Source organism: Xyrauchen texanus, chromosome 34 (assembly GCF_025860055.1).
Source record: "Xyrauchen texanus isolate HMW12.3.18 chromosome 34, RBS_HiC_50CHRs, whole genome shotgun sequence".
NCBI classification, from domain to species: Eukaryota; Metazoa; Chordata; class Actinopteri; order Cypriniformes; family Catostomidae; genus Xyrauchen; species Xyrauchen texanus.
The window spans coordinates 22,793,457-22,819,656 of NC_068309.1; the positions used below are offsets into that span (position 1 = coordinate 22,793,457).

At 36.9% G+C, this 26,200-nt stretch overlaps 1 protein-coding gene across 3 annotated transcripts in view; it reads right to left on the reverse strand.

Annotated features, from left to right (window-relative positions):
- LOC127627699 (neurexin-1-like) overlaps nt 1-26,200 on the reverse strand; it is a 527,683-nt gene that overhangs the window by 49,503 nt on the left and 451,980 nt on the right. For all 3 annotated transcript variants that reach the window (XM_052104201.1, XM_052104200.1, XM_052104198.1), the window contains one exon: nt 25,022-25,203. In XM_052104201.1, coding sequence (XP_051960161.1) covers nt 25,022-25,203 — 182 coding nt within the window. The remainder of the gene's footprint in view (nt 1-25,021; nt 25,204-26,200) is intronic.

The window sequence follows — 26,200 nt, forward strand, 5'->3', positions numbered from 1 at the left end:
GGGATGGAAGTTGATGAGGGCAGAGCGTGCAAGGTGAAGGAGAGGGCACACTCCACCTCTCTCTCTCTCTCTCTCTCTCTCTCTCTTCCCCTTCCCTGCCCCTATGTGGGTCATCCCATGGCTGCCATAAAATGGATGACATCCTCAACAGCAACACAATGTTAGTGAGCAAGTGGCCTTTCTGCCACTGAGGGTAGGCTGAAAGAGGTTTTCAAAATGTTTGCCACACACCACCAAGATCTGTGAAGATTCTGTAGTGTTTTAGGGAAGCTACTTCGAAAACCGTGGCTTGCCAAGATACAAGCTACCAATAATTTGAAGTATTTAAACTACAGTTAAGCTACCTTTGTGATAATGTAGCTACATACACTACAAGCTACTAACAACAAGTACCTAACTCCATTGAAGCTATTTAGGATATTTATCTGTTTAACATTGTGCAACCTCACGTACACATGCTTGGACATTTGTCTTTGTTATACGCAACGGATCATTTAAATTCATTTAAACTGACTGATCTCAGTTTAGAAGATTCTGGGGCTGTCAGTAAAGGGTTAAACTTTTGACATACAGAGTCATTTGACAAAACAACATGGTGCCGATCACAGAGGAGTTTGTCTTTGAGAGAAACGGCAACAAAACTACCCCTGGTAAGAAAACTATTTAAGTTTTTAAATTGAAACCTGTTTGAGTGAAAAAGATTAGAGTCTCTAGTTCCACCCAAAATGCCATTTTGTAATTTTAAGTGATTTATCGTGAAACCCCACACTGCTAAACACAATGTAAACAAATGTGTACTTTACAGGTTCATTTATATTTACTGTTCGAATGAACCAATTCAATAAGATGAATCCGACTTCCCAGAAATGAGTGAGAGCGAGAACAATTTAAGACATATTTGATTACTTCCTCCATTTGCTCGGCTGTACAACTGTGAGCATAGTTAGGAACCATCTGCACTGTTTTATAATTGAATTTCTTTGTAAACATGCACTTGAAGGATGTCTTTGACTGTTGTGACACGTCTTGCTGCTTTATCAGCATCTCCTGCCTTGAAAACAGCAGTTAGTGTTTTTAAGACACCTAGTCAAGTTACAAGAACTTTAAAAACATAAATCGAGACACCTGCATTTGGTTCCATACATTGCTCTCTCTAACTTTTTTAACACAATTTAAAGCACTACATTGCTACTTGTTAGAGAAAAAGTAGCTCTAAATCTAGAATATATTGAAAAGATCTGAGTCATGCTATTGCAAAGCGAAGTTAAGTTAGTAGTGTTGCTACTATTAATAAGTTACTCAACACTGTTATTCTCCCATTATCGCCTCATATTGGCCTAACCATTACTAAGACCAGCTGCACTATCACTCTTAATCATTTTTTAAGCCCTGCCATAAAGGATCTCATAGGATGAGTGCCTTAAAACACGAGGATGCTCGACACCTTTTGTACCATTACAGTGCAGCAGGACATGATTTATTATGGCGGTAGAGCTGCCAAAAGAGACGCTGCAGCCCAGACACAGACATCTGCCTGGTGCTTAGTTACTGTAGCACAGATACTGCAGTCTGGAGAGATGGGGAAATAGGGAAGAGTGCAGAGCTTTGCAGTATCTCCAAGATGTCAGTTTTCACTTATAACTGACATGCTCATAAATTCTAAGACACCTAATAATGGAGCTCTGTGGGTGTTCTGTTTGAAGATCCTGCCAGTGTTTGAAGTCAAAGTTGTAATGTACTGAGTAGCACACATGCAGGTGACATAAAACTACATGGCCCAAAGTATGAATAAACCCAAACACCACACCCATATGTGGTTGTTCAACATTCATTTTTTAAAACTATGGATATTAATATGGAGTTGGTCCTCCCTTTGCTACTATAATGGTTTTCACTGTTCTTAGAAGGCTTTCCACTAGATCCACTGGAACATGGCTGGATTTGCTCCCAATCAGACATGAGAGTGTCAGTAAAGTCAGGTGCTGATGTTGGTGATAGGGTTTGGCTCACAGTCAGCTTGCTAATTCATCCCAAAGGTGTTCAACAGGGTTCAGGTGTGGTCTTATGCTGCGTTCCAGATGAAGTCAGAGGTGGGAATAGCCAAGTTGAAATTTTCCACTTCAGAACTCACGTCACTGTCACATGAACACAAGGCAAATGCAAAGCCTTCCAGATGCTAGCTAGCTGGCTGCCTAGTAGCTATTTCACATGCAAAATAGGTGAAAACATAGGCATTGATTAGTACAAAAACAATTATTCTTAACTTCCTGTTGTATGTTTACTGTATACTGCATATTAATATATTTTGTGCAGTGAAAGTATTTAAAAGTTTGTTTTTCTGTTTCACAAATATCTGCTCTGTTTTATGCTCGTCGGTCGCAGCCATCTTGAAAATGATGTCAAACGATGCTACTCGCTGACTTCACATGTTGGATGTCTAACTTTGGGTGGCGTTCCAGTCATTACTTCCAAGTAGGAGGCGGGAAAATGTTGTGTTCTGAGTTTGGAACGCACCATTAGTGTAGGCCAGTCAAGTTGGTCCATACCAGACTCAACAATTTTACTGGTGGCATCCTATGCCACATCGAAAGTCACTGTGCTCTTTGGACACTGAAAATATTTGTCTGAGGATATTGTATGATATATTAAATAGTGAAAACCATTACTAGATGGGGTTGTCCACTTTGATTGGGATTCAACAAATATATCTAGTTCCTGCCACAAGCTTTGTGCTTTTAAGATGCCAAAAAACACATAATAAGTAGTCAAGTTATAAATAGTCCAACATTTGAAAATGTGCCTCCAGTCCCTTGCATTCTTTTGCAGTCCAGCTTGCTGTTTTAAATGCAAGAATACATTATATAAATGCCCTATAAGATACACGTCCTATTGGGGTCAGGTGCACCGCCAACCAGCCTAATTATACTTACGTAAGAGAGATTAGGTGACTAGACATTCAGGCAATGCACCGCCTAGTCGATTTTGAAAATCTTTTGTACATCCATGAATGAGCTGTTGGTTGCAACCTGGTCTTGTGGAACAACAACTTTAATTCACTTTCACACAAATCAAGAGTAAAACGGTTGATTATCAGTTCATATATTTTTACTTTTTGCCCTGTACCTCACACAATGCATTTATTATGACATCAAAACACTTTTATTATAGTGCAGGACTTGTAAGGCGATTCATTTTAATGTTTGCATTACATTAAGAACTATATTTACAAACTTTTTTGAGCCTGAATTAATTTCACATTAGCTCCACTGATGTTGCACTTACGATTCAAAGGGCCAAATTCACGTGGGCCAAAAGTGTCATAGAAGCACCAGAAAATGACATGATTGCTTTATTAATTGCATTTTCCATCTCACATTTGCTTTTATGACACTACTGGTAAGGTCCAGGATTAAGGTATAAGGTAGGTTTTGTTGATTTAAAACACAATAGAGCATTAAGCTTAAAAACTTCATATGTTTGGGAGAACATTTATCTCTTTTTTTTTTTAGCAGTACACAGTAAACATTTCACCTCAGAACTGCAGTGATATACGTAATGAATCACGTGATAGCGTTTTACTAAAACGTCGCCTCAGTCAAGTAATTGTCACGAGATCAGGGTGGTTGGTTCGAAGGGACCCAGGTTTGAATCCAGCCATTTCCTGATCTTGTTTTCACTCGGTCTCTCTTCTGTTTTTTTTTAAATGGTTAAAACCCTAAAATAAAAAAATTTGGGGGGGAAAAATCAAAATGTAAGTTCATGAAAAAAAAAACAAACAAAAAAAACAATTGCTTACAACTGAAAGCAAGTAATCAAAAATGTGATATCAACATCCAGCCTGCCTGATGAAAACACTCTTGTGCTATTTACTTCAAAAACACTCCATTATGGAGGCGTGATTGTTTAAAGGCATACTGGTGTTATTCAAGGTGTGCTTGCTGGGCCTGTGACCACAAGAGATTAACATTTCTGACACAGAATGATGGGTGTTTCAAAATCACCCAGAGGAAAAATATAGCAGTCAAGAAAGATGAATTACCTGTCAGCCTTTTACCTTCCAATAGTGCCAATGACCACAACAGCTCTATATATTGAGAATATAGGTAAAGATCATGCGCCTTAAAAAAAGACAACTCTAAACCCACAGAAAATCAACTTCAATATCTCTGTTCTGGAATGAGGCAGACAGCTTTGTTTCAGCGAGATGTGTTTATGTTCTCTCCCTCTAAATTGGAATAGCCCTCTTTGATTTGCATGAGTGCTTTGAAAAAGCTTGCCCTACTTTTCAAGGCGCAAAGGAGAGGTAAAGCAGAGGAGACAATGACTATTAAGGAAGCTAATTTTGAATAAGAGAGCCTGTAAATCCTTGAGGCAAATTTAACCACAGGCTTTTGTTCTGTCAGTGAAGAGTGTATCTGATAAGAGGCAGGCTGCTCTGCATATTACCGATAACACTTATTAAAGGTAAACATGTCTTCCCGATTGGTGTGCAGAGGGTGGGCAGGCGGTGCAGGGCGAGAGCCAGCGATTGTGACCTTTGCCTGTGCTGCTCAATCCCACAGCCTCACTTGTCTGTTTACCCACACACACTGTGGGCTAATGGGAGTCACCGAACATGTCCTTCACAGTCAGTCAGAGCGCAGAGATAAGCTTCATAAGACAAGTACCATTGTTCTCTTAGGGGATTTTATTTTAAGGCACTAGGTAATTTGAAAAAATTAAACAAGCTCAAATGTGCTGTAACATTTCACATAAATGATCTGTATTTACTCCAAAAAAATTGCCCTAGGTGTGGATGTGGATGTGGAGGTGAGTGTGAGTGTATGTCTGTCTATGTGTGGCCCTGCGATGGACTGGCGACCTGTCCAGGGTGTCCCCCACCTTTCGCCCAATATTAGCTGGGATAGGCTCCAGCCCCCCGCAACCCTGTACACAGGATAAGCGGTTGACGATGGATGGATGGATGGATGGATCTGTATTTACATTGTAATACCCCAAAATTCTACCCTACATTTCCTTAGAGGACATATTCTACACTTCTGAACTCTATCTGTAATTTTAGTCAAATTTTATTGCACCCAAAATCAATAGTAATTTTAGATAACAATTACAAAGACTGCTGTCCCTTTACAGCTTCTATATGTAAATTACCTCATGTAAGTTATGATTGGTTAACCTCTTTGCAGAATGCGTAACAAAAGAAACAGCAAACTGGAAATTCAACATTAGAGGAAAAAAACAATATTTATATTTCTTAAGTACATTTATTCAAACTGTACGGTAGAAATGGGCTATTTGCACCTCTATGTAAAGTCCTGCGTGAACATTTTGAAATTTTAACATTAAAGGGATAGTTCATCCAAAAATCAAAATTCTCTAATTATTTACTCGCACTAATGCCATCCCAGATGTGTATGAATTTCTTTCTTATGATGAACATAAATTAAGATTTTTAGAAGAATATCTCTTATAAAACAAGTGAATGGTGACCAGAACTTTGAAGCTCCAAACATCACATGGTCACATAAAAGTAATCCATAAGACTCAATTTCCATTTCTTCAGAAGCAATATAATAAATGTGGGTGAGAAATAGATTAATATTTAAGGCAATATAAATTTTTACCATAAATCTCCATTTTCACTTTCAAAATGTGAAAGAATGTGAAAGTGGAGATTTATAGTAAAAAAAAAGCATTATTGATCTGTTTTTCACACACACTTATCATTTCGCTTCTGAAGATATGGATTAAACCACTGGAATCTTTGGATTACTTTTATTGACCTGTTTTATTGATGTCTCTTTTCCACGTAGCCGCCATATTCAGGAGGAAACAATGGGTTTGAATGGAAAAACACCCTTAAAATGGTACCAAGAAAAACCTCTAAAATAAACTATTGATCCATGCCAAGTCATAGAAAAGGTGTATACAGGTCTGAGGTCAGCACAAATATTGCCAAATTTGACTTTCACAGACATTGAAACATATTTTGTCCACGATTGCACATGCCTACCGGTACATCACCGTGAATATCTCTCATTCAGAAGTTACACATGTTTGTGTTGTTTTTTGCTCTGATTTGGTCACAATATTACAAAATGTCTGTGATGATCACGTCTGTATGAATGTATGAGCTGCTTTTAACTCATGAAGAATACACAGAAATCAACCGAGGCATATTAGTGACAAGACGAACATGTTTACATTGTAGTCTGGTGGTGTGAAGAGAAAAAAGTATTTGCTTTATAATATTACAATGTGTTGTTTATTGACTAACATTAGTATTTACAGATGAAAAATGTACTATATTTATATATTCACATTATATTGCTTTTTTACATTTATATCAATATGTTACAATTATCGCATACCTTCATATGTTATGAATAACATCGTCCTACAGTATGTGCATTTCCAGTTTAATTGTATCCGAATCGATTATGTTATAAATATAATTGACACGTGTACGGATAACTGACATGTCTGAATAAATATGCAAAAGACCCACAAGTGTTTTTATCTCTGCTCTTTCTCCATTCATCGCTGCTTGTCTTTTGCGAAATGAAGCCGTGTCACTTCAAAGATAAATATTTCTTGAAAGAAAAATTACATTTTGGCTATGGTTATTAAACAGCTGTATCATCTCTTCATGATTTATAAACACAAACAAAAATGTTGCGACTTTTGGTAAATTAAATTTTGTTCACAAATATGGCGAAATGAACATGAAACAGGTCAATATGGCCTTTATGTGATGTTTGGAGCATCAAAGGTCTGGTCACCATTCACCTGCATTAAAGACCAACAGAGCTGAGATATTCTTCCAAAAATCTTTGTTTATGTTCAGCAGAAGAAAGTCATATACAACTGGGATGGCATGAGAGCAAATGACGAGAGAAATACAATTTTGGGTGAGCTACCCTTTAATGATTAATTGTTCCATATGTTTAACATTTAGCCTTATGTTCAAGAGACAGATCACCCAAAAATAAAAATTGTCATTATTTACACACCCCTCATGTTGTTCTAAACTAGACATTCTTTTCTCTGTGGAACACAAAAGGAGATGTTAGGCAAAATGTCAGTGACTAAATGATGACAGATTTTTTTTTTTTTTGAGTGAACTATCCCTTTAATGGCAGCATTTGGAAATTAGTGGCTTAGGAATTTCTCCTTAAGGTGGAGCTCTAGAGTCATATGACTGGGGCTCATATTGGCCACATCGGCTGGTAATAAAACACATCTTTTTAAAAAAGCTTTTCATGAGAAGCAAAGAGACCATTTTTATTCTTGACCTGTCCCACATAAGATTTCCGTTGAAAAAAGAAAAATATATTCTGCATCCGCTCGGCCTGCCACAAAACACTGTTCTGGTACTTTCCTTTTAATGAGCTGTGCTGTTGTTGTGTGTAGCACAGATCTGACACAGGGGCCCACTTGAATGCAAAGTTATTAACTGCTCTCTTATATGAAATAATACAATTCCCTTTTTGCATCATTAACTGTTGCCCTTCTTGTCATTTGGTTCAATGAGAAGGAAGTTGCCATTTAGGCTTTGCATTTTTAAAACAATAGTTCCCCCAAATTAAGATTCTATCATACTTTACTTACACTTATGTTGTTCCAAACATAGTTGAATGCCATTCCTCCATGGAACAAAAAAGGCGATGTTAGGCAAAAGGTTAGCCTCTTTATATTTTTCCCCCTGATGCAATAAAAGTGATTGGTGTCTGAAAGAATTTTCATTTTCGGGTGAACAGTATCTTTAAAAATCCTGGTAGGGAAAGCAGCACACCAGCATCCAAAACACAATATATGCTGCTAACCAACAGGGTACTGAGTCACTAGGCTGATTCAGAACTCCCGATGTGCAGAATGAAATGGCCTCAATCAACAAGACAGTAAACAGTTCTGCGAAAGAAACAATCTCAAGAATGGCAAGGCTTGACTGAAGTGCCCAGTTTGTCTCTGTGTAAATGAGCCAAGCTTCCAAGAGACCCATTCAGAAGTGTGATTCAAAAGAAAAATATAGTTTGTACGAAACAAATGAGGCTCCAGTAAGTTATTGAAATTCAAGGGAGAGGATTAGAGAAGACAAAGGGATGAAGGGATGCTATAATTAGTGCAACAGCAGAAGAAGTGAAGAAAGTCTAATTAAAGTCTAAGCAGAGGCTGAAGGACTTGTGATGAATCTAGCCTGAAGGCATAGATGCTGCAAGCAAAAGCAGCCCTGTGGCCTGTTCCTATTGCAGGACATTTTAATATTGCATTGAGGAAAGGCAGAAATGCACGTTGAGGTGAGCGGCTAAGAATTTAGTTAAGAGTTTTGAGGAGGAGGAGCTGCTTCAACCGCAGAGCTGTCACTGTACATTCACGTTCCCACAGATAAATAATGGATTTTCAAAAAGAGATTTGAGTCTCATGTAAAACATTCCAGTATGTCATGTGATTCCTTGTATACTGAAGAAAACTTTCAATTTCAACCAAAACTCAGCAAAAAAACTGGAAAAATTCCACAATACTAGAGTGTTGTGGATGATTGCCAGGGTGTTGCTATGCAGTTGCTAGTGATGTTAGCATGCTGCTAGGTGGTGCTTCTAAAGTGGTTGCCAGAACATTGCTAGAATGTTCTAGGTGGTTGCCAGGGTGGTTACTCACTGGCCTAAGCTGAAAGAGCTCATCATCAAGTCTCTATGATGTTCTAGTCCCTAGAGTTTCTCCTTCAATGAAATTATGGGATTTCTTTGCCTGTTTTATGACCCGCCAGGTGAAAATTGTATGTTAAATTGCTTAGAAAACTACTAGCGCACCTCTTCTCAACACATAACATGATTTGACTTATTACTATCTGTAGCACTAACAGTGCAGAATGAGATGCATACTGAAGTTTAATAAGTATGCATCTCATTCTGCACTGTTAGTGCTACAGATAGTAATACTACAGATACCAATAATGACTTTACTGTAATATACTGTCATTAAATTACAGTTCTGTCATAACACATATGGTATTAATTTGATCATTCTCTCATTTAGAGTCTAAATGAAACTACATACATGGGCTTGTGCAGTAAAAAACACCATCAGATAATCTTATTCACTTCAGGAAGGATGTTGAAAGTCACCTTGTGTTTTTTCCCCCTCTCAGCGTCCTTTATGCACACCAATGCAACTCTGCAGCACTGCCCCAGGCAAAAATCGCATTCCCCAAAGGCCTGCCGTCGCGCATTCAGAGTGCAGTTAGAGGCTATGGCAGGGTGGGTTCTGACAGTTGCCCTGAATATCGGACAACAATAAATCATCTGCTGGCACACGGCCCACAGACTGGAACCAAGGCGGCACACCTTTTTTTATTTTAGCCTCGGCTGTTTCTGCTGAATCCAAAGAAGGATGGTAGGACTAAAGCAATTTGAAGTGCTGGAAGATAATTGGTCAGATGGAAGTGTTGGAGAGTAACTTATTTAATGTAGTGATGCCACTAACTTTTTTTACTACAATTTTAAGTAGCACAGCAGTGTTGTAGTTATTCAAGTAATGCGCTACTTTTCCCAACGTTTAATCTGTGTAGCGTGACAAAATGCTACATTATGCACACTGCCTTACAGCCGAGCAAACAGAGGCAATAATCAAACATGCTCTCCTGTCATCTCTCTCATACATAGCATTGATAGGGTTACCAATGTCCATACATCCTGTATTTGCATGGCAAAAATTTGACAACCCTAAGCTTTGCAACGAAGCAATATATTCTGGTGAATCAGTTTGTTTGAATGGTTCATAATTGAGCCATTTCAAAACAAAGATTCACAATTCAAGTTTTAGATCTGGTTTTTTAGTGAATGCATTTATAGTGGGTGTATTTTTGTTTTTTTATTATTTGTAAATGTACTGCTTTAAGTTCAAATTTAATGCTGTCTCCCTTAGTGAGATAATTCAATTTATTTTAAACCCCTCATTGATTTTGTACCATAAAAATACTGAATAAATTATGGATTACATCATCAAATATAATAAATTGATATACTATATAGGCCAGGCCAAGTAATCAGCTGATATTTGCCCATTTTGCGATTATCGGCATCTGCCAATAACCGTGTTTGCTGGGCCGATTAACAGAAGTGTTAACTTCCCCTTGTGTCACTTTCAAAATCTACCAATAGACTTGTGAATGATAGATTTTTTTTCCAAATTTTTATTTTTTACATTCATGCAATTTGAGGAAGTATTGCATAAAATAAGTGTTTGTTTCACTTTAGAAACTTTGTGTTCATTTGATTTGATGTTGTTAAATTGTAGTATGTTTATCAGCATTTATATCGGCCACTGGCCATCCTTCTATCTAGATATCAGTATCGACCTTTGAAAAACTCAAATTGGTTGACCACTTATTGTTGTATATATTGTTATATTTATATTTTATTTATTACACACTTAAAGGAACACTCTATGACCTTTTTGTTTTGTTTATTGCCAAATGATAAACTTTTAAACAGGAAGAAGTAGTAACAGTAGATTCGTTTAAATATTTTTTAAATTATGTTAATTCATATGAGATGAGGACTCTAGTCATATCAGTCTTAGAAAAAAAGCTGCTTTATTCTACATATGGAGTTGGGAGCACATTCATGAGTGCCACCATGTTGAGATCACATTATCAGACGAATATTTTTTATTTCATTAATCCCCTGAAAGTGGATGCTTTCAATTGTGGAATCTATTAATCATGATTAACTGTGAATAACACATTTTTAAAACTATATTGGTAACTGAGAACTTCTGTTTACTGCTCTTATGCTGCTAAGTGTCAGCACAACAAACACAAACATTATTGAATATGCCTTTAAATAGGTTCAATGTAGTTCACTACTTTTTTTAGTAGCTTGTACTAAAAATAACTACTTTACTACAAATGTGTAGCTTGATTTTAGTTGAACTACTTTAAATGATGAGTTGCTTGATCTTGGGATGCTACAGTTGTAAGGTGAAGCACAGGACTGTGGAATACATAGGTGGGACGAGACACCTAAAGTGTCAACAGGGTCACTGTATGTCTTGTTCATTGAGTATTCACTGTGCAATAGCTTCTGTAAAGAGAGTTTGATATGGAGTATCCACTTTGGAGGAGAGACTGCGGACACAGGTCTCAAAAAGCCACTCTGTCAATGTAAAAGTGACAGCGAGAAGGACCGTTCACACCCACACACACTCATATGCATATACAAACACTCTCACACCACCATCACTACTAGCAATATAAAGCAAAACACAGGCCGGGAGTATTCTTATATTTATAACATGCGGGAGAGAAGCAACATTCCAGCAGACTCCCAGCAATCTGATCACTCCAGAAAATGTGAAGAGACAGAGTGGTGGATGTTCCCATGAATCATTTGTTTGGGATTATACATTTGTTATGGCTCTTATGTAGAGATCCTGATTGCATAACAGTGTTGTGTTATGACATTTCCAAAGACGTATACTATAAAATTAACACATCACATGGCATTTCGCAAAATGAGAAACACAGAGCACATTTTCATAGAAAGTTGAAAATAAGAATTCATGCATCACTGATATGTTGTGTTTGGCAATGCAGTGTAAAAAGTGAGTTTACAAATATGGCACAGGGGACAAGAGCTTATTCTTTAAGTCTAGTTAATTGTACTCATAAGTATACAGACAACTTTTTGCATAAGTTTATCTCATAAGAATATGTAAACTGCCGTTTCCCAAAAGTTTCTCATCCATACTGAAACATATAACGCTTAAATCCCTTTTCTGCGCATGTGAAAAGTCGCCGTTCCATGTACGGTCTGAAACGCAATTGTCCTTGTGTTCCGCTGCTGGATGATAATCCCGAGTACACTTCCCGTCGCCTTTGAAGGAATTCAATGTGAAGATTGTACAAAGTAACATTTATCTTTAACAATGCTATCAAAATTAATAGCAGGCACAACAACATCGCTACAACATGGGCCGCCATCTTGATTGTTGTGGGTTGAATCACATGACATCATCATTTTCAGATATCTCCATTTTCTCTGTCCACACTAAAATGGGAAGACAGCATTTTCAAGTTTATCCACTTGGGAGAGTGTTTTCAAAAAGCTCAGTTTTCACTGTCAAAAACGCCATCAGACAGAAGGCCAAAACGTAGAGAAAATAAATATGATTTCAAACTAAAACATATTAGTGAGGATGTGGTCTGAGACTAACATTCTGTCCAACATCTCCTTTTGTGTTCCACAGAAGAACTTACAAAATAAGGGTAAGTGAATGATGACAGAATTTACATTTCTGGGTTAACTATACCTTTAAATATAACTAACTAAAAGTATGTCAACTTTTGAAAAGGATACTTTGTGTAAATTTTGTTAGTATTTGTCTTGATTATCTAATCAGCCAGCGTGTGGCAGCAGTGCAATGCATAAAATCATGCAGATACAGGTCAGGAGCTACAGTTAATGTTCAAATCAATCATCAGAATGGGGACAAATTGATCTCAGTGATTTCGACCATGGCATGATTGTTGGTGCAAGACAGGCTGGTTTGAGTATTTCTGTAACTGCTGATCTCCTGGGATTTTCACACACAACAGTCTCTAGAGTTTACTCAGAATGGTGCCAAAAACAAAAAAACATCCAGTGAGAGACAGTTTTGGGAATGGCAATGCCTTGTTGATGAAAGAGGTCAACAGAGAATGGCCAGACTGGTTATCTGAACTCAGATAAACACTGTGCAATTGTATTGAGCAGACTAGCATCCCAGAAAGCACAACAGGTCGAACCTTGAGGCGGATGGGTTACAACAGCAGAAGACCACTTGATTAGGACCATAGTGTTCCTAATAAAGTGTTCATATGAGTTAACATTAAGTGTTTATGTAAATATCTGTTGTGTAAATAGCATCATAAGGGCAGCACTATAAACCAAAATGCCATTGTAATGCCATTTATAAAAAAAAAAAGACATCTTGCATATTCTGCAAGTGTTATAAGCATAACTGTACAGTATGTGCTTATAATAAACCGATCTATGTCATAGATAAATCGATGTAAATCACTTTAGAATTACTTAAATTTTTATGAGAAATGTACACAACTTCACAACTTCGATTTAATAAGACTTTACAAAAGGGATGCACATACAGTATTTTACTGGAATATGTTCTGGAGATAGCTTGACATGTGTCCTAGACATGTTGAAAGAAGCGTTTGAAAGGCAAGGGTAGTCCATCAATTGCATGCGAGACACTCATTGCAGTCTTCGTGTCACGGTTAAGTGAACTGAGGTGCACTACAAAACCCCAGATCGTCCACACTCAAGATGTATTTCCTTCAGTGCCAAACACATCCACATTAATTTGGAGCAGCTGAAAATATCTAATGTAAAATGTATAGAGCATGAAGTCTTTCAGGAAGTTGCTAATAAACAGGAAGGCAGCAAAGGCCTGTGTTCCTCCTCCTCGCTAGATTTAGCACTAGAAGCACGCAGCCCTGCTGCACAATTTATCAAAGCAAATTTATAAATCAATTGTCATCTCTCCCTCTGACAAGGGACTGAGCTCCCTCAAACTGCTTGACAAATGGGACACAAACCTCGAGGAACAACACACTAGAGCTGCGTTTGTGTGTTATTATCTTCTTCATGGTTGATTATGATCAAATTCAGCCTTCATTTTGAGAATCTGGCTCATTTGAAAATAGAGGTCAAAAAGACGTGTCGTTCAGCATGCCGCAAACACCTCTGTCAATGTCTTGCATACAAAACTTTCTTTATGGTACAGTGGGTTATGAAAGTCTGAGACCACTAGTGAAAATGCTATTTAGCACATGATATTATTAGCGTAACAACTGAAGTGAAAGGTTGATTGAATAGACAATTGAACATACATTTCAGAATTTCAGTATGTTCCTCTTTTGCTTTAATGACAGCACGCACTTGAGCTGCAATGGGCTCCATAAATTGGCACAAAACCTGATGATCCAGTTGTTCAGCATAATTTGAGAAAGTTCTTCTTTCTTTTTTCCATTGAAGTGCTTCAATGGAAAAAATGAAATCTTTGATAAGTGACCTAGAAATAGTGCAGAATCTAAAATATGAATACATTTTACTTAAAAATGTTTCTTTGTTCCAGGTTTGTATTCGATTTTGAGTCCCTAATTTTGAATTCAGATTTTTAAAATGGTTTAAGACTTTGGGACCTCATTGTATATCTGCTCACTGTCCTTGTGGGTAATCTATGTCCACTTTACACATCAAAGATTGTTTTGCAAAAGTAATCCCACTAAAGACTCACTAATGCATAAACCAATATGTTATGGTTCAGTGGGCAGAAAGACAAGAACATTTGCTGAACAAGTTTACTTTTTCATTAGCACTCAACTTACAGAAATTTTTCAATGTTAAAATTATTTTTCAAATCCCAGATTAATATGCAGAGTCAACCATAAGTAAACCATTTATAGGTTGATTTCACCTAATAACGTGAGCAATGTGGCTCTGTAGCGCTATCAAAACATCCCTATTTGTTTGAGCATTCCGACAAGCATGACTAATTTACATTGGCTCGACCAATGTTTTGAGTTTGGAGTGGGACTGTTTGTACAACCAATGGAAGATGGGAGGAGGTTTCTAGAATATTTTTCCAGTTTCCGTTTGGTGACACTAGTGGCGCAGAAATTACAGACTTCAGCTCTAAGGCTTCTAGTCTACGCATTTCTCAACAATTGCACCTTTAATTATTACCACACAAGACACTGGCTTTTGACACATTTTTCCTCCTCCTTTTAATCATGGCACATCTGTCTAGGGGATACACACTGCAAAAAATGATAATTTCCCTGAGGTGTACTGGCGCCCCTAGCCCATAGCCAAAGTGCTCCTCGACCAGTCAAATAGGAGATGGATGGTCTGATGCACACAAACTGAACTCTGGAGCTGCTACAATGAGACAAGCCACAATGGGCTTATGAAAAATACAGTTGGGAATAGCTATGTACAGTGTCCAAAATGAACACTCACCAAGTGCCAAATACGTGGAAACAATTGTCTTTTGTGAGTAAATAAAACAGAGTTACTCGACAGTGTCTGGTAACTCTATTAGGAATGGCAACATAATACATGATTTAAATAGAAAAGTAAGAATGATAGTCTGACACTCACTGATGTAAGTGATGTGAGTGGAAAATTAACCATCAGAAGTTAATCTAGCATCCCAAATATTTGTTATTTTTTTCCCTCCAGAACTCCATGTGGTGAAAAATATGTGGAATATTCCTCGCATTAAGTCACCAAAACGAAATTAAGACAAACAAACACGTTCTTGTAACAGGTGATGGAGACATGCTCAACTAGTTTGAGCTGTTAAAAAAGCTAAATAATAATTATTATAATTTTTACATTTTATTTTATTTTTAATAAAACAATAGTGCAAAATACAGTTTCACAGATGATAAAGAATATTTATGTCCGGTAAATTTTCTCAACTCACTTGTCATTGGCAGGTGTGGCAAAAGGTTCATTTAGCACAGTATAGGTGAAACACACCTATTCACATGTAATTCTGTTGGCAAAAAACAAATGTGATGAAGAGGATGCTAATTTATAAAATGCTTCTGTTTTGTGTTCTTGGTAAAGGCTGGTAAGATCCAACTCAGAAGTAATCAACTGAACAACAAAGACAAACTATGCCTTAAGCTATCTGGAAGCCAAATAAGTCTATGTGAATATTGTAATAAGAGAGTTAAACTGTTCTTTTGTGCTCTACTGTGAATGGCCTTCCATAAACATGGCCTTTGCCACAGGGTGCTTTCTAAAGTTGCTTAATGATGGAGGCTAACACCAGGCTGTGATTGACGAAGGCCATTTTAATCTGCCTATTAGTCAAACACATGGTGGGAGCAGCTAATTATAGTGGGATGCTCTTCTGTTTCTTATTTTATATTGCCACAGATCTTTTTAACTGTGAATGATGTGATGAATGTCTTTTGTAACATTACTGTTTGCTATATGTCCTGTCAAAACTCTAAAAGCCTTTGCAGGTAATGGGAATTTATAACCTTCTGACTATAGGATGTCGATGCAACATGTTAATTTAGTCTGATTAATTTTACGAAAACAACGGGTTAAAAAATTAATGTAACTAATCATGCCCCCAACTCGAACATAATTTCCATAATAAGGAATGTTCCTAACATCAGAGCAATTCAAGCTAGATGTATCACATCTGTGTCAGTAGGGGGCAGTCAGCGTTCCAGCTGTGCCAGTTAGGTTTAGCTGCAGCCTGGAGATCTCCAAATGGGGTTGGAATCTCTAATAGAATGCAGGGTAACTCCAGAAGGGTGTTGGGCAAGCTCCAAAAGGGGGCGACACTTCCACACATGGTTAGTGTTAGGGGCTCTGTATATTTTTGCCAGCAGTTTGGAGCTCCCGCCTCATCAAACCAACGAGCATGCCACACAGTCTTTCAGACACGCTTCTGCACTCACAGACAGCTGGGCCGAGCATAATAGAATGCAGGGATTTTGAGATGCGCTTTTTTAAAATTTAAAAACTATGTTTAACATGACACAACGTCCTAAAAACACAGTACTTTTTACTGTGTCACATGATGTGTCACATGTGTCCATGTGTCACATGATTACATAGACCAACAATTAAATACAGCACAGAGAGAAGTAGGCCAATAACAGTTAAAAGGTATGTAAATAAAACAAACTATATCTCGACTCTTAAAACAACTTTTTGTATTGTCTATATGCTTATCTGCTGACGCAATATATCTTTATGATGAAATATTTGAATTATTTAAATGAGATTTATTATAAATTATATTACATGGTTGCAATTATTATATAATAAATTAACTTTGTTAGGGGGCCTGTTCAGTAAATACTGATATGCGTTTAATTCGATTAATTAATCGGCACATCATGTAAATAATTTAGATGACAACTGTAATCGATTGACAGTCCTATTCTTAACATTTCATCACACATTTCTCGATTGTAGGAGAAATGTGTGATGAATGTAGACTAATATATTGGACAAATATGGGCTGTGGCTGTTTAGCCTTTAACATAAGGGAATAATTCACCCAAAAATTAACTGATAATCTTCCCCTTGCTCTAAATTATAATTTCCATACCAAAAAACAACATTATTGTCGTAGCTATCGTATCGACTATTTTTATGAATCTTTTTCGCTGCCTGTTTGGAGCTTGGCATTTCAAATCACTATCATTATATGGAAAAGAACTGCTCAGACATTACTGCCTAAGATCTCTATTTGTGTTTCACAAAAGAAAATAATCCTTGGGGTGAGTATTTGACAACAAAAGCTGAACTACTCCTTTAAGCCTAAACGTAAGATCGCTGAGTATATACTGCATGATTCAAAATGCGGGCAGACACAAAAAACAGGTCAAGTCTAGCAGAACCCCCTAGTTTCGGTATTGTAATCATGTACCAATGTAAACTGATGGAAACACATGGGTAAGTACGGCAACAAATGGCTACTGAGGCATCTGCCATTCTGTCTGGATTCTCATTGTGAAGGTTGTGCCAGCTGGCAGAGGGCACCAGGGCAATAGTTCAAAACACCTGGCCATGTATAGGTCACAACAAATGGGTCAAGGTGTGGATGGCACCCCTTCTCTCTCTAAGAGTGCTGGGTGTTCTGTTAACATAGCCACTAAGACCATAAAGCTCTATTAATCCATCAATCTATGCCCATGACAGGTGGGCAGGTGAACCCTAGGGCACCCTCAATGTAAGATGCCAGCAAGATGGAGGAGGCCAGAACCGGCTTCAGATCGATACACACCAACCCGGCATACAAAATGAGTGTGCAATTCATTACAAGCAGTAACAACCCCTGGCTCTGTCACATCTATCAGCCTGGGCTGTTTCTACTCAGCTATCATCAAACCTCAGACTCGGTGGGTGAATAAAATGATGCCAGCCATCTCTAAACCCAGGCAACATCACTGGTGAGATAGAGGGATGAGATATAGGGGAAAAGAGAGAGGGAAAGCCCTGAAGTCAGCTGCCTAAGGGGCACTGGGCTTTGCAACGCCCACCTTAGTGAGTCATTCTTGCACATCTGTCATGCTCAAGACCAATTGGATTATCTGTCCTTGGTTGTAATTTACAAGCGCAAGTAAATCCTGCTACATGAAGGACAAATTTTGAGGCGTAAGCGGAGTTGTCTTCAAAGCAGCATAAAACCTCTCATGTTATTTGCCACGCCTCTCCTTCATAACTCGCCGTTTATGTCTATCATAAAGTTTACAGACTCGTTTTATATACAACCAAAAATTATTTATTGCACAAGCCAAATCACAAGCAGTCGGGGGCACTGTAATCAAGGCTGGTGCCATCGCTTAGACAGACACACTGAGGAAGGAGATCTTTCCATAGATATCATATTGTGATGATTTTGCTGGCATTATAAAATTAATCAGCATTGTGAATATCAAGATGATTATTATTGATTATTATGATTATTATCAAGATGCGCTTATTATTTGGTCATTAAGTTTAACTACTACTCACTACTTTTGTGATCCTTTCTTTTCTTGCGATTTGCAAGTATGAGAGTGTTTTTTTTATTATTAATTTGAGCAGCAAAACGGCATTAGAGTTGGCAAGTTCGATTTCTTTCCATGAATCACTCTGTCTGTTTCAAAGGAATTGATTTAAAACTCTGATTTAAGAAATCATTTGCGTCAAACAAAGGTCAGTTATTGCTCAATAATGTCCACAGAATCTCAGTGTGGCAATATAATGTTTTATTAAAAATATATGTTGGTAAATAATGATGTTTACTACTATGCATTGCTTTCTTGGAGCATATACATAAAAAATCCTGTTTCTTTAGTGAGAGCAGTGTGTCAAACATGGCTTAATTATTTTAAATAGATTTTGTACTGTGTTTTAGAGTTTACATTAAACATCAGAGGCTGTTTGGTTTAAATTATTGTTCCAATGATTTAAAAAAAAAAAAAAAAAAAACTCTTTAAAGGGACAGCTCGCTTAAAAATGAACACTGGGTAAATTACTTAAAAATATAAACCACAAAAAATGACTAATTATTAATCTAAAATTTGTAATCAGATTACTTAACACATTTCTCCATTAAAAAAAATCACATTACTAATTACTTTACACTTTCTAAAACACTTTCCCCCTCAACAAATTCAAACAATGTCTATATTTCTTTCCTGTTCATTGATACACACAAGTAATACACACAGCACCTCACATTTCTCCTTTACAATGATCCGTTAAAGCCATAATTCATGTTTTCTACAAAAATAATATTATTTAGAAATAAGCATAACCCTATAATGTCCTTAAAAGTAATTAAATTCAAAGTCAGTAACTATAATCTGATAACAAGTATATAAAAGGTAATGCATTAAACTACTAATTTGACTACAGCACCGGTAGTTAGATTATAGTAAATAGTTGGATTACACACAACACTGGTTCCAAATGACTTTCTTTCTTCTGGGGAACTCAATAAGAAAGATAGGCAGAATGTTAAGGACCAACAGCATCAGTCACCATTCACTTTCATCGTATGGTAAAAAAGTGTAGTGTCAGAATCCTTAAAAATGTCTCCTCTTGTGTTCCACAGATGAAAGAAAGTCATACAGTTTCGGAACGACCAGAGGTGTAAAGTAACGAATTACAAATATTCACATTACTGTAATTAACTACTGTTTCCAAGAATTGTACTTTCTTAAATAGTTAAAAAAATATATAATTTTACTTGAGTCTATTTTAAGTTAAGTTTACTTGAGTCTATTTTCCCACTGTCTGTGTTCGGCACTTTCCTGTCCTGATTTTATTTTTAATCTATCGACATGATTGGCTAGGGAGAGTCTCGTGACTCCTGTCAAATCAAATCACATGTAAAAACTTGAAAGGCAGCTGCAGATCTGGTGCCATCTGTTATGGATGAGGAGAATGCTTTAAGCACAGTTTACAGCTGAACATCTCGGCCACTCCTGGAAGGGCTTTTCACAGTGAAAAAAGCCAATTGCTTGATCATGTCATGTAAGTTTAACTTGCTCAAGCCAGATTTCAGCATTAATCCTGCCTCTAATTTGAAAAAACATATCAAGGTAAATTTCATATTTCTGTTACTAGATTCTGTGTGTCTATAACCTAGTCTGTAATTTAACTATCTATCACTGAGATTATTGGGCTGCTGTGAGAGATTAATGCAATGTTATCAATAAGGCTGGGCAATAAAATTATCTAGATATTTATCCGAAAAAAGAGAGATGTCCTCGATAAAACTTTTGGCTAGTTTCCTATATTTTGCCTAAGTTCTACATCTAGAACAGGGATGTTCATTACATCAATCACGATAGCAATAGCACCACTGGTCGGTTGATCTAGATGATATATAAAAGATTTACTTTTTATTTCCTGATGTCTGTTGCTGCGTGTTGTTTGACTGACAGGCGGCTAATGTTTGAGAGCTAATGCAGTTACGCGCCTAAATGATTAAATAAACTTCATTGCCAGTGCCCGTCTCGATGAGGATTTAACGTAAACACAGTCGGTTTGGTCTAAAGTGAATGGAAACTGTGGGACAAAAAGCTTATTTATATCAAAATGTTGGACTTGAATTGTACATGTAACTGAATTGAGCACTGTCTAGTAGGCCATGTCATATAAAGGCTATTAATCAAACAACAAGAAAACCACTCACTACTTTTGCCTGAGTAGCTTTAGAAGTATTAATGTAATAGAATAAAACAGACATTTTTAATAATAATATTTTTTGAAAATATTGTTAGTTTTTTAATAATACTGACCCCTCATGTAGAGAGTGTTAATTGGTAAAATAAATGACCAGGAAAGTAGAGATGATCAAATAATTTATAATTATGCTTAGCCTTTATAAAGAAAAAAAAGTATCAACATTTGCAGAGCAATACTTCAGCAGAATATTCCACCAGTCACAAACTTCAGAAAATTGTGCATCCTGGATTAGAATGAGAACACAAATATTTCTGAGTTTAAAAGATAAAAGGACTAAATCCATGTTGAACATTGTATCTCAAAAGGAGGACAATGTGGCCCCCCATGTGCTACTTAAAGAAATAATTCACACAAAAAATGTAAATTCTCTTATCATTTACTCACCCTCATTACATCTCAGATGTGTATGACTTTCTTCAGAACACAAATTAAGATTTTAGAAGAATATTTCAGCTCTGTAGATCCATTCAATGTAAGTGAAGGGGTGCCAAAATGTTGACACTCCAAAAATCACATAAAAGCAGCATAAAAGTAATACATACAACTCCAGTGGTTTAATCTATAACTTCAGAATTATGACAGATGTGGGTGAGAAACAGATCAATATTTAAGTCCAATTTTGCTAGAAATTCTTCTCTCTGCCCAGTAGGTGGCGATATGCATGAAGAATGTGAATCAACAAAAACCCAAGAAGAAAGTGAAGGTTAAAGTGGAGATTGACCGAGGAGGAGAATTAGTAAAAAAGAAATTAAATATTGATCGGTTTCTCACCACATCTATCATATCGCTTCTGAAGACATGGATTAAACCAATGGAGTCACATGGATTAGACTACTTTTATGCTGATTTATGTGATTTGAGGAGCTTCAACATTTTAGCACTGATTCACTTTCATTGTATGTATTAAAAGAGCTGAAATATTCTTCTAAAAATCTTAATTTGTGTTCTGCAGAAGAAAGAAAGTCATACACATATGTGATGGCATGAGGGTGAGTAAATGATGAGAGAATTTTCATTTTTGGCTGAATTATTCCTTTTTAAGCGTGATGTAGCCCCTGTAGCAAACAACTTTTCCAATGCCTGCTCTACCTCCTCTATTGTGCAGGACATGACGTGCCAAGTGATCCTACTTATTTAGCATTTGCCCAACAATAAAGCTCTGTCGGCATTAAGGTAAATTTAGACGCTACACATAAACTGATTTTAATGTAATTGTTTCATACATTATGATTTAAATGGTTATCAGTGTATTGAAAATAACTTTATAATATTTTCATTTCTGTTATCATGTCTACCTGTTATTTTTTGGAATCAGATTCATGAAGTGTTTATCATAGATAAATTATGTATTTTAAAATTTAGCAGACATTGTTCATTATAATGGGGCATAGGTTTTGCAACTCCGTACTCAATACTCACTACTCATGAGTACTTTAAAATGAGCTTTACTCTTACTTGAGTAGTTTTTAGGACAGCTATTTTTACTCTACTCACACTACATTTTTTGGGAAGTAACAGTAATTCTACTTGTGCATGATTTTTCAGTACTCTTTCCACCCCTGGGAATGCATCAGAATTTTCATCTTTGGGCGAACTAACCCATTAAGTATTTTTAGAGAAAATACTTGGAGATCCATCAAATATCATCCATCAAAAGTCTGAAAAATATGTAATTTATTAAAGCTATATTGCTCAGCAATAGATTTCAGCACAGAAAAATTAGAAAAGAAGCCAACAGAGAGGATCTGAAACATCCTACACAGATCCATCTTTTAATACACAGAAAGGGTGGCTCTTGTGCTTTGTTCCTACAATGAGGAGTTTCTAAAAACAAGCCCTAGTCTGTGTCTGGCAGAGCAGCTGCTCTCAGACTGTTTATGGCTGTGCAGCCATGTAGGCTCACAGTGTGAAAGTAGACAGTTCACGCTGAATTAATTATTCATTCAGAAGAACCTTATTAAAATGCATCTTTTTTTACTCCCTTGAAATATAATTGCAAGTAATAAACCAAGAGGTCAACGAGGCATTTACAAGCTTGATCTACCGTCATACTATCTCAGCCCTACAGTATGTTGTTTAAATGGGTAACTTAATATGAACGGATGTGATGTTTTCTTTATAAACTGTGCAGCGATGATTGATTTAATGTTTTTTTTAATCTCCTATATGAGAAAAAAAAAAGGGGGGTCATGATCTGGCGGTGTAGTCTTTGGATCTTAACAGGGACAACTGACATAGCATATTTTCACAGTTTGAACCACGAACATAGCCTGATATGTCTGGAAACCCTGAAGCATTCACTGAAATGATTCGACTAAAGATTTTTATCCAAGTCATTTTGCATCATTGAGTGAATGGCAACAGCAAAGACATTATCAGCACCATTGCTCGAATCAAAGCCTCCAGACAAAATGCATTCTACAGTTTTATCAGGGCAGAATGTAACTTGTTCCAAAATTCCACGATGTTAGTGTTAATTAACAGCTCTATATCAAGTCTAGTTCAAAAGATGCTATCCTGGGGTACATTTCCCATACAACTATGTAACACACTCTAATGCATCATTAGAGAAATGAACTAGCTACTGACGACTGTTTCCCAAAACCGTAGTAACTATGTCACACATCCATCGTTCAAACCACTTTGGTTTAACAATTAGAGCTGCAGTTACTGACATTATGCAGGGGGTAGAGTAATAACTTCTTGGGATATTAAATCATAACAGCTCATTTACACATATACTCCAAAAGAATACTCAATATAAAAAAGCTGCTGAAGACACGAAGGCTTCATGCAATATGTAAATGCGACAAACGCATTGCGCTGCAATAGTGGGATTTCCCTTTACATCAGACTTCGGGGTTCCTCCGACACACTTGAGCACATAATTACATGCACACTCTTCAAAAACATAAGAACTCCTCTTATGCGTTGACATGGACACATAAGCCATGTTCTCAGACAAAAGCTATGTGTGTTAAATAAGTTTTCTCTTAATAGCCTTTAATTCCTTAAATGGCTGAATTTACATTTACATGATGTTTCAGAACGCTGCTTTCCGAAAACCCCAGGATTAAGCAGTTTTCACAATAAGTGCATGTAGGTGTAGTCAAAGTCTTGATAGAATGAAAGATATATGTGGAATAAAAGATACAGAAGCCTCTGCCAAGTCAAATGATGTCCACACAGCAAACTAACAAGGAAATTAGTTTGCTGTAAATTTGTGTAAGTGTAGTTCTAGCAGGAAGATCAAACCACACAACTTTGCGATGCTGATTGCACATTTTTGTTGGAACTACCGATTCGGGAAACATCAATTTGTTGAATTATGTTGCTAACTATGGAACTTGCGACCATAGTTGGCTAACAATGCTTTTGGGAAATTCACCCCTGGTTGAGCAATACAATGTTTTTGCCATTTTATGTTACTTTTGTTGACAAGGATAGTAGCGAGGACATGAAATGATGGGGAGAAGAGGGGGAATGAAATTGGTAAATGAGGCAAACCAGACTTTAACATGTGATGCCAGCATGAGCACCACAACTCAATGGGTAGGACACATGCACAGTACTAACCACTAACACATGGATCCAACAGGTTAAATGAATACATTATATTTCCAAATTGAATAACATAATATTTCCATAATGTGTGGGCAATTCTGCTGAATAAAGACAATAATTTAATATGTTAATCAATTCTGCATTCTACAGTCCAATATTATGTACACTTCATGTACTATGCATGTATACTTCTCCACTGTCGCTGAAACAAGAGATGTAAAACTGTTGTTTCAGCGATGTAAAACTCTTGTTTCAGCTAGTTCAATGTCTCTGTGGTCTCTTTCTTCTTAAATAAACTCATATCAGTATTTCATGTCCAGTTATTCTTTCCTGTGGTAAGTAGCTGTGTATTTAGTGGGATAATCTACAGTCAGTCATTCATTATTGCTAAATAAACCCCTTCATGATGATACAAGACCCATTTGTTTCATGTCAGGTTCCTGACCACCCTGTTGGGTTTATTTTCAGCTAAAATGACCAGTGGTCTACTCATTTTTCTTACACAACATCCTCTAACCTGCAATAACATCCCAAAAAGGATTTGAGAAACGTTTCGATGTACAGTTATTAAGCAAACTGAGCTGAATTATGAACACACTAGAATAATACAGAGAAATGCAGGACAATACATAGCCTAATTAAGAAGATCATCAAAATGGAGCTGTAATACTCACAATGTGCAACTGCAGGTAGTCTCCAAGGCCCTGGCAGCTCTCCACCTGCACCAGGATGGCATCACTCTGCTGGGTGCTGAAGCCCACAGCCAACCGGTCTGCCCTCGTGCTTGGCCGTTCATTGGGGGCCCAGGTGTACGTGATGAGCGCTCCTCCTCTACCAAAAATATATGTAGTCCCAGCTGCCAAATGGAAAAAATAAAGCAAAAACAAGACATGAAGCATGAGCTTCACAGTTCAAAAAGGTTATAAAAGATAAAGAAAAGAATGACAAGTGAGAATAAGGAGCAGCAGCACAGCAGGAGGGATTGAACAATGTGTTTGTGTGAGGAAAGATGGATGCTAAAGAACCCTCTCATATTTCACAAGATAAAAGTGCTTCTGTCATTAAATTACCATCTGTTGTGATGTGCTATGAATTCTCATTCGTAAAATGTTTAGTCACTGACAAACATATCATTAAAGACCGTTATATTAAGGGACAATTCCCACTACCATTTTTTAAGCTAAGGTGCATCCCACTGGCCCTGAAAGGCAGAGCCCATTCCTCTGCAAACTTTCACAAATGTCTTGCACTCTTGTTGCTCTTGTCCTTCCATACTATGGTGCTACTATTTCACCATGATTGGCCATGTCATCATATCACAACTGTTGTGTATTATCTCAATGGTTATTTTCAATATATACCAATGAACTGCAATGCAATGACAGTGAAATCTCCTTTTTCAAGTATGCTGATGATATGGCTCTGGCTTCTTGCCAGGAGAATGTGAACAGCTCCTCTTATTTCCAGTACAGTGACAGCATTGTCTCCTGGTTTGATAATATTATTTTTAATATCTTAACATCACCAAGGCAATGGAGATATGTTTAGAAAGCTACACAACATCTGGTCGCATAGGCCCCACTTATAAACTAATTAGTATAAAGGGGAAAGATGTGGAGTAGGTCACACATTTTAAATAACTTGGTACAATAATTGACAACAAACAATAATTGACTACAAAAAGTAATGTTGACTACATCAATGAGAAGAAAAGGCAGTGTCTTGCTCTCCTAAGGAAATTAAGGCATTTTAACACTAGAACACATCCCCAAACCATGGTTTGTAGATAAATGCTTGAAAGCGGTCTCAAATTTAACATTGTTTCATGGTATGGAAATCTCAAAGTTAAACGA